Here is a 10,377-nt window from a genome sequence, read left to right on the forward strand (position 1 = left end):
AACTCAATTTGAATATACAATGAAAATATCCTTAAAAGTAAAAACAAAATAAAGACATTATTATTCAAATGGAAGTTGAAAGATTTAATTGTCAGTAGAGCTACACTAAAAGAAATATTAAAGAAATAATGATACAAGATGAAAGCATGACAACTTGTAAAGGAAAGAGAAGCAGTAGCAGTAGTATTTTCTTAAGAAGTTTAAAATATATGTAGAAATGAAATACAGTAATACCACAGAAGTGGGATGGGGCATACATGGAGTTAAAATGTTGTAAGCTCCTTGCATTATTTGAAATATAGTAATTAAGTTAAAGTAGATTGTAGGGACTTCCCCTTGGTGGTCCAATGGTTAAGACTCTATGCTTCCTGATGGGGGAGAAGATCCCACACACCACATAGCACAACCAAGAAATAAAATTTCTTTTAAAAAGTCAATTGTAATATGTCAAAGAGGTATGATAAAATCTGTATGATAACCACTAAAAGAAAAGGATACAAGTAACAAGATTATAGGGAAATAGAAAAGTAAAAAATATTTAATCATCTCAAAGCAAGAAAAGAGGAAAAAAAGAAATATGAAATAGGACAAATAGAAAACAACTAGTAATATTAAAATTAAACATACAATAAATACATTGGATATAAGTGGACTAAATATTTCAGCTAAAAACAAAACCCATCAGACTAATAAAAATAATTATATGCTGGTTATAAGAAGTGAAGTGAAGTGAAGTGAAGTGAAAGTCACTCAGTCACGTCCGACTCTTTGCGATCCCATGGACTATAGAGTCCATAGAATTCTCCAGGCCAGAATACTGGAGTGGGTAGCCTTTCCTTTTTCTCCAGGGGATTTTCTCAACCCAGGTTATAAGAAGCACACCTTAAAAGGGCAGGAAAGATCGAAAATAGAAGGATAGAAAAATATAAACCATGTAAATGGTAATTAAAAGAAAGCTTGTTATAGCTACACTAACATCAAACAAAATAAACTTCAAAGCAGGAAGTATTATGCACAGTAGAGTGATATTTCATAGTAATAGAAGGATTAATACAACAGAAGATTTAACCATCCTAAATTTGTATGCTCTGTTAACATAAAATACACAAAGATCAAAGGAATATAATGAAAAGGAAAGTAGACATTATAGGAGATTTTTAAACAAATATCAAATAAGACTGCAGTGGAATTAAACTAGAAATCAGTAATTAAAAATAATTGTAAAATCCCACAGAGGTTTGGGTATTAAGAAATGTACTTTTAAGTAACTTGTGAGTCAAAGGAGAAATACAGTGGAATTTACATATTAGTTTGAACTGAAGGATGATGAAAATATGATACGTCAAAACTCCTTGGGTATAGTAAAAACATAGCTTTTAGGGAAACTTAAAGCATGAAGTACCTGTATTAGAAAAGATGAAAGGCTTAATAAGCAATGATTTTAATATTAATCTCAAGAATTTAACAAAAGAACAGCATATTAAATTCAAAGAAAATGAAAAAGTAATCAAGAGCAAAAATCAACAAAGTAGAAAACAAATATTCAATCAGGAAAAATCAACAAGAGCCAAATGTTAGTTTTTTAAAAACATGAATAAAATTGATAAATGTCTAGCAAGACTGACAGGAGAGAGAGAGATTATCAGTATCATATAAAAAAAAGAAACCACAACCTAGCAGAATTGGCACTGGTAAATTCTTCCAGCATTTATATATTTATTTTTAATTGGAGGATAATTGCTTTACAACTGTTGTGTTGATTTCTGCCATACAGCAACACGAGTCAGTCATAAGTCTACGCATATCCCCTCCCTCTGGAGCCTCTTTCCCACCCACCCCTCATCCCACCCTTCTGGGTTGAGCTCCCTGTGCTATATCGCAGCTTCCCACTGGTCACCTGCTTTACACAAGGTAATGCATGTATGTTGATGCTGCTTTCTGTCTGTCCCACCCTCTCCTTTCCCCCCTGTGTCCTCTAGTCCTTCCCCTGCACCTGCATCTCTATTCCTGCCTGCAAATAGGTTCATCAGTACCATTCTTCTAGATTCCACATATGTTATGTGTTAATATCCGATATTCGTTTTTCTCTTTCTGACTTACTTCACTCTGTATAACAGGCTCTAGGTTCATCCACCTCAGTTCAGCTGACTCACATTCATTCCTTCTTATGACTGAGAAATATTCCATTGTATATATGTATCATAACTTCTTTATCCAACATTCAATTTTAAAAAGCTGTGTGATATAAATAATTCCAGAAAATAGGAAAAGAAGGAACACTTGAAGACCCATTTTATCAGGTCACTAACCTTGATTCTAAAACCTAGCTTTGACCTTATAAGAAACTTAAAATTATAGACCAATTTTTCTTAAGAAAATAGAAATAAAAATTCTAAACAAGACTTATCAATTCAAATTCAGTGATATATAAGAAGGATAATGCAACATACCATGTCAGATTTATCTAAGAAATGTGAGATTGATTTAACATTAGAAAAGCAATTGATGTCTATCATCTTGTTAATAGAATAAAGGAGAAACTGCATATGTTCTCTTTAATAATTGTAAAAGATATTTTAATAGGATTCAATATTCATGATTAAAAATAAATTTAGCAAACTATGAGTAGAAGGGAACTTTCTTAATTTGATAAAGATGGTCTTTAAAAAACCTACAGTAAACAGTACACTCAAACAACTAATGGGTCAAAGAAGAAGTCACAAGGGAATTTTGAAATATCTGGGAACAAATAAAAATTTAAAAATGCAACATACCTATAGATTGCAGCAAAAGCAATGTGCTGAGTGAAATTTATAGTGGCAAACACATTAAAAAAAAAAGGATCTTGAGTGAACCACATAAACTTACACCTCAAGGAATTAGAAAAAGAAGAATAAATTAAGCCCAAACTTAGCAGAAGGAAGAAAATAATAAACATTAGAGAAAAGACAAATGAGCTTCCTTGGTGACTCAGTGACAAGAATCTGCCTGCATTGCAGGAGATGCAGGATCGATCCCTGGGTTGGGAAGATCCCCTGGAGAAGGAAGTGGCAACTTATTCCGGTGTTCTTGCCTGGGAAATCCCATGAACAGAGGAGCCTGGTGGGCTACAGTCCATGGGGTTGCAACAGAGTGGGACATGACTCAGTGACTAAACAGCAAAAACAACAAAGTGAAACAGAACAGAAAACAAATCAACAGGACCAAGACTCAATTTTTAGAAAAGATAAAGTTGACAAATCCTCGGTTACACTAGAAAAAAACAGAGAAGACACAAATAGTTAAAATTTGGAATGAAAGAGGAGACATCATAACTGATTACAGAAATAAAAAGGATTATAAGAAGCTACTGTGAACAGTTATGTCAACAAATTGGGGAACCTAGAAAAAAATGGGTAAGTTCATAGAAACGTACAGCCTACCCAGACTGAATCATGAACAAGGGACAGGCTGTGCAGAGCTGTAGTAGAACTATTGAGGAGATTGAAGCAGTTATCAAATACATCCCACAAAAACAGTAAGTCCAGAAGTCTAGGATAAGAGGACTATAGTTTTAAAATTTGCACATTTGCTCATATCGTATTGGTTCACACTCACTAACAAAGCTATACTTAGCTCTAAAGCAAGCTGAGAAAGGTAATCTCTCCCTTTTAGCTGGCCTTGTCCTCAGCTAAAATTCTGTTTTGGAAAGAGTAAAAAGTTTTGAAAAGATCATTAGTAGTCTGCCATAATTCTTTTACGATTAAAATTTACAGCTTTCTCTTGCAGATATTTGGAAATGTAGTTAATTTTTACAATTTAATCTTCCAGTCATCCACCTTGATAAAGTCTCTTGTTATTTCTTGATTTATGTTTTATATTGTGTATATATATTAATATATGAAATATATAATTTTTAGTTCTTTATGTAGATTACCATATGTGAATGATGTCAGTTTTATTCTTTCTTTCCAAAGGTTTTTCCTACCCCCACCCAAGCTTTCATTTCTCTAATTTTACTAAGCTGACTAGGACCACCAATACAGTGGTGGATAGAAATGAAAAATAGGCATCTTTGACTTGTTTCTGATTTTAAAGGAAACTCCCTTAATGTTTTCTCATAAAGAATGATGTGTAGTGTATGTTTTGCGTAGATATCCTTTATCAAGATAAAGAAATTCTCTTTAATTTGCTCAGAGTTTTTTATTTTAAAAACAAATGAAAGTTTAATTTTATCAAACATTTTCTTCTGAATTGATTGAAATGATCTTGTGATTTTCTGTTTAATTTTCTAATGTGAAAAATGACATTTGTAGATTTTTTTTTAATGTTCAGCCAGTTTTACATCCCTGGGATACTCACATTTAAGGCATAATTCATTATCATTTTGTGTACTACCATATTTAACATTTTGCTAGGTTTTTAAAATCTATCTTAATGAGTGAGACTACCACTAATTTTCTCTTTGCCTGAATTCAGTGTCAAGATTATAATGCCTTCAAGAAATAAACTGGGGAGTATTCTACTTTTTCTTTTCTCTGAAGGATATGACCTAAAATTGGAATGATTTCTACCTTGAAAGTCTGATGGAGTTCATTTGTAAAATTATTTGGATCACTTGTTTTCTTTAGAGGAATTTTTTAATATTAATTCAATCATTTTAATTTTAGGACTCTTAAGGCATTGTAATTCTCCTTCCATCAATTTTGGTAAGTTATATTTTCTAGAATTTTGCAGTTTTGTCTACATTTTCAAATTTATTGGCATGAAGTTTAGTTTTTGTTCCATCTGTACTTCTCCTAATATTAGTTATTTAGGTCTTCTGTTTTTTTTCTTAATTAATTGAACCAGAGAATTTCCCTTTTTTATTAGTTTTTTCAAGGAAGAATTTTTATCTTTAAAAAAATTTTTCTTTTTGTAAGTTTGTTTTCTACTTCATTGAATTTTCTTTCCTGTATTACATCCTTCTTCCATATTCTTTTGGAGAAGGAAATGGCAACCCACTCCAGTATTCTTGCCTGGAAAACTTCATGGCCAGAAGAGCCTGGTGGGCTATATAATCCACAGGCTCGAAAAGAGTCACCCGCCACCGAGCGACTAAGCACATCCATATTCTTTGGGTTGTTCTTTTCCTAATGTATGTCTTATATTGAGCTTATTAATTTCAATCTTTTCTAAAACAGGAATTTTAAGGTATAAACCTTTCTATGTACAACTTTTGCTACATCACACAAGTTTTGTAATTTTTCTTTATCAGTTAGTTATAAGTATTTTTAATGTTTATTACAGTTTATTTTTGATGAGTGAATAGTTTAGAATGTGTATATATTTCTAAATATTTGAGAATCTTAGAATTTATTGTTAGTTTCCAATTTAATTGCATTGGTCTGTATGATACCAGTTCTTTGAATTGTTTTGAGGTTTGCTTAATGCTTGCTCAGTGCTCAGTCTCTCAGTTGTGTCCGGCTCTTTTTGACCCCATGGACTGTAGCCCTGTTTTCTCCTCTGTCCATGGGATTTTCCAGGAAAGAATACTGCAGTGGATTGTCATTTCCTTCTCCAATAATTCTTAGAATCTACTTTTTGCAGCCAGAGACTCTAAGTGTCCAGTTCATTGTACTGCTAAGAACTGGAATCCTGCTCAGCTCTTCCCCTCTACTCTTTCTCTGAAATTTCCACTCTAATTACACACTGAAATAAAACAAACAAAAATACCAACTGCATTGGAGAACTGAAGACAGTTTTTATTTTTGGCACTTGAAACTGCAGTTAAATAATAGTATTTTAAAGAAATATGGATCAGTCTATTACTATTAAAGCCTTGTATGTTTCTAAATAGAAGAATTTATACGTATTACATAGGAACTTTGAATGATGGATCTTGATTTAAATCCTGCCTCTAACAATTTCTAAACTCTTTTTTAAATCTGTAATCCAAGACAGTACTAGTTACTGACTTCATAGTATTGATGTGTAGATGATATAGATGAAAAATACTTGACATACAAGAGATCATTCAATTAATGTTATCTATTGTTATTGTTATTATTCTCCTTCTATAATAGAAACTTCATTATTGCTGTTTCAGTGAGTGACTTATTTTATAACTTTACTGTTTTACTTCACTTAACATTTATGAGAAATGGTTTTATTTGGAGATGATAACAAACTCTGATTTAGTTTTATATCATTAAATACCGGCATTGAGCATTTTTGAGTTCAATATTTTTTGGATGACTTGTCATCCCTGTGGCTCAGGCGGTGAAGAATCAGCCTGCAGTGCAGGAGACCCAGGTTCGATTCCTGGGTCAGGAAGATCCTGTGGAGAAGGGAATGGCAACCCACTCCAGTATTCTTGCCTGGAGAATCCTCATGGACAGAAGATCCTGGCGGGCTACAGTCCATGGGGTCACAAAGAGCTGGACAGGACTGAACGACTGAATGCTTTCACTTTGCCATCCCACTCACTTAGAAACTTAAGTGGCTTTCATCTCTACTTCAAAGAATGTGTTATATGAAGAACTGATGTTGCTGCTGCTAAGTCGCTTCAGTCGTGTCCGACTGTGTGACCCCATAGACGGCAGCCTAGCGGTGTTTAATGGTCATTTGAGGAAAAGATATTTCATTTGTACTCTAAAGAGAGTATCGTTCATGTGTGCTTAATTCAATTGTAATAAGTGTTTTTTGTTTGTTGTTTGTTTACAGGTTCTGGCTTCAGCGATCCTCTCGCTGGAGCATCATCTCAGTACTTACAGAGACTTTCCAACATGGCCGTTTTGGAGTATGACACCATTCGTCAAGAAACAAGCAAAAAATCTAAAAAGAGCAAGAAACGAGAGCTTCGAGACTGCTGATTATCATACACTATGATGCTTTCTTCACTGACTTTTAAAGTTTATATTTTTCCTTTCTTTTCTTTTTTGATATGTGATATGATGTGCAATGATTTACATAAAAATGGAAATGTAAATAGGAAATAAATGTTTTCTGTTATATATGAAATATATTGTATTTTGTTAGTCTCACAGAGACACTAAGATAATTATTTTTATAGTTGATACACATAAGCATAAGAAAAATTTTAGTCTGTCAATTTTATGCACATCAGTTACACCTTTGGATTCTATTTGATAAATGCTTTTTGAGTGTCTGTCTGTACGATGAGCTTTGCTAGAAGCTGCAACAGATACAAGAGTGAGTCTTTGTTTTGGGGGTTAGAAAGCACCCAGTGAGAGCCTCAACTTGTCCCTGCTTGAGTTTGGAAGCAGTTTTGAGATAAGTATTCAAGCAGATGAAAATGAGAATATTCGCTTTGTTTGCTGATAAAACTTGGAAAGGAAATGCTGCCTGAGATGTACGGCGGCAGTGGATTTCCTAACACTGAACATGAGAATTGAGCAAATGCACATCAGGTATCGCTGATGTGCGACAACCTCAGGCTCACCTGCTCAGTCAGGCCTTTACTGCCAGGCAGAACAAGGCATCGCTCCTGCATACATAAGGCATCCCTGAAGGGAAAGGGGATGGAAGAGAGACCCGCTGTACCTCTGTCGGGAGGAGGAAGGTCTAGGTCGAGAGGAGAAAACCTTCCTCGAGATAGCCTGAGGAAGGACTTGCCTGGCAGTCCAGTGGTTAAGACTTGACTTTTCAATGCAGGGGTGCTGGTTCAGTCCCCTGGAAATTTTTTCTTTCATTGCATCTTTGAGTATTCACTCTTTCTGTCCCATATTTTTGAATTCTCTACTTCAGGAACACCAAATATGCTTGAGATCATCTTTATCTGTTTTAAATATCTGGAGTACTAGAAACTTAAGATTTGTCAATATTTTTCTCTTTATTTTCCGATTAATCTGTGGGACTTTTTTCTCACCCAGCTGTGCTGGCCATTGATGATTTTAGCGTTTCTTTCAGGTCAAGAATTCGCCACTGTGTCCGGCAAGATGAGGGTATTATTTTCCCTTTCACAGACAGAGAAATTGTGATTTAATAACTTACCCAAGTTCCCAGAGCTCTCAGGTTCCACAGCCTGTATTTGAACCTGCGCTGTCCTGAATCCCATGTCCCTGCTTTCTCCATCACAGTACAGCTTCTTTGAAAATGTCATCTTGAATGTCCTTCCAGCTCAAAAAATGCTCATGGGCAGGTCCATACCTGCCCTACTCAGACTCAGCCATCAACAGCATCTAACTGATGGGCCATTTGTGTTGGGCACTTGAGAAGAGCTGTGTGAACAAAGTTCCTAATTCCTCCTTCTTCACTGCATTTAGGATGTGAAGCATCAGGGGAGAAAGAGTTTAACTTTCCCACCTCAGGAAATCAGGAGGAATATTATAAACCCTAAGGTATAGTTTAAAATTTAAATAATCACTGGCATCTTTGTAGTAATTTGTGGTTTATAAAGCACTTACAGTCACATGATCTCATTAGCGCCTTGAAAGATGAGGTTACATGGGGCTGTTATGTATGGACACTTTCACTGATGATGATAGTAGGGGGTTCCCATCGTGCCACATGGCTGCTGACAAGCAGCTCCACAACACCTGGTCATCAGGAACACTTTATAAAGCTCCTTTAGGTCCATTGTAGACCCACATAATCAGTCATAATTTCAAGTGCTTAACATGTATTTGTTTTTTCTATCCGGATTTTTCTCCTTTGAAAATAAGCGTGGACTGCCCATTGGAATTATGAACTAGCTCCTATTGGGATAGGTTTGGGGTGTTGAATAGATGACCACTGTCAGCAAATAGCCCTAACTGAACTAAGGTCTGCTTTAGAATAAATATTTGTGATTCCTCAAGCAGTTTTTACCTCTTAATGTACAGCTTTTTCAGAATGCTTATTATGGTCTGTATCCTGATTGATGCCTGTGTTTAAAGAAGTATAGAAATTGCCACCAGAACCTGATGATTCCACCAAACTGTTGAGCTAAACACAGGAAATGTGTGAGTTCACATTTACGGACACAACTTACTTTCCTCGGAATATAAGTGGACACCTATATAAAATGGACAGATGAGGGGAAGAATGCTTTTGATGCATGGAGTGTTTTTCTTGGGTCATTTGTTAATCTCATACTAAAGAGATATCAGCCTGTCATTTTTCTACAACTCCACAAACGAGAATAATCCAAGATAACATGCAAATGAAGAGAAACCAAAAACCTATCTCCCAAAAATGACCTGGTGAAACAATGCCATCAAGGAGCTCATCCTAAAGTTGATAACTCTGGGGGCTGTGACAGATTTGAAGTCTATGCTTATAGAGCATTGTTTTGGCAACAATAAAAAGATGGATGAAAAGAAAGGGCATTCTGACCCATGACAAGTCAATGTAATTTAATACAAATGTATTTTAGAAGATTAAGTGCATTCAAAAATTGATTTACATTTTTGAAGATTTGGCACATAAACTTGAAACAATTTCAGATGACTATCCACCCCCCAACTACCAATCCTATTTGGACTATCCCTCCTGAGATCCAGCCCAGGGTCAGGGAGGTGGCCTCAGGGGGCCAGACTGAAGCCCCACATGGCCAGTTGGTTGCTGGCTGTCACGTGTGTTGCTATCAGAGTGGACTTTAGATCTTCTAGTCACATAGTGAGTATCTTTGCCCAGCCAGATGGAGTTCTGAGAGTCAGGTTAGAATAGAGGCTAACACTTGGGGTCTGATGTCAGGCTGCACGCGTACCAAGTTGCTTCAGGTGTGTCTGACTCTTTGCAGCCCTATTGACTATAGCCCGCCAGGCTCCTCTATCTGTGGGATTCTCCAAGCGAATACTGGAGTGGGTTGCATGCCCTCCTCCAAGGGATACTCCTGACCCAGGAACTGAATTCACATCTCCCGGAAGCCCTGATATCAGGCTGCCTGGGGTCAAATCTCCACCCTGAAACTTGGTAGCTGTTTAACTGTGGTCAGGTTTCTTTGCTTCCCCAAGTGTCATCTGGAAAATTGAGATGTTAAAAAAAAAACACACATACAATAATACTAACACCTCCTTCTCGGGGGGTGTTGGGAGTGTTAAGGAAATAACGTGTATAAAGCTCTGAACCCCATGTCTGCCACTTGGAGTTTAATCTTTATTTTAATCCTTGAGGATGGTTCCCATCTTGGCGTGTGGGGAGGGCGGGTGTGGGAAACAGACGCCCTACAGAATAGCTCTGTAAGCCGAGAAGAGCTGATCAAACACTCTCCCCAATTTGGAAGGGGTTGAGTGAGATACAGTTACAAATTCCTGATTTTCTTTTCAATCTTGGCAGAAAGGGTATAATTTTAATAAGATGAAAGGGGGCTTGCAGGCTCCTGACAACAAAGAAAATCACCACTGTGTTTGAGCCTTCTCCGAATAGTCTTGAGGAACCCGATTAAGGAATCTGGAGTGAAGGGAGACCCTGGTG

General features: G+C 36.1%; 1 protein-coding gene across 6 annotated transcripts in view; it reads left to right on the forward strand.

Moving 5' to 3' along the window:
• Positions 1–6,981, forward strand: part of C14H8orf89 (chromosome 14 C8orf89 homolog) — a 30,209-nt gene extending 23,228 nt beyond the window's left edge. For all 6 annotated transcript variants that reach the window (XM_070382265.1, XM_070382259.1, XM_070382260.1 and 3 more), the window contains 2 exons: positions 4,650–4,688; positions 6,685–6,981. In XM_070382265.1, coding sequence (XP_070238366.1) covers positions 4,650–4,688; positions 6,685–6,833 — 188 coding nt within the window. In that variant the 3' untranslated portion in view covers positions 6,834–6,981. The remainder of the gene's footprint in view (positions 1–4,649; positions 4,689–6,684) is intronic.
• The last annotated feature ends 3,396 nt before the right edge of the window (positions 6,982–10,377 follow it).

This window comes from Bos mutus, chromosome 14 (assembly GCF_027580195.1).
Source record: "Bos mutus isolate GX-2022 chromosome 14, NWIPB_WYAK_1.1, whole genome shotgun sequence".
NCBI classification, from domain to species: domain Eukaryota; kingdom Metazoa; phylum Chordata; class Mammalia; order Artiodactyla; family Bovidae; genus Bos; species Bos mutus.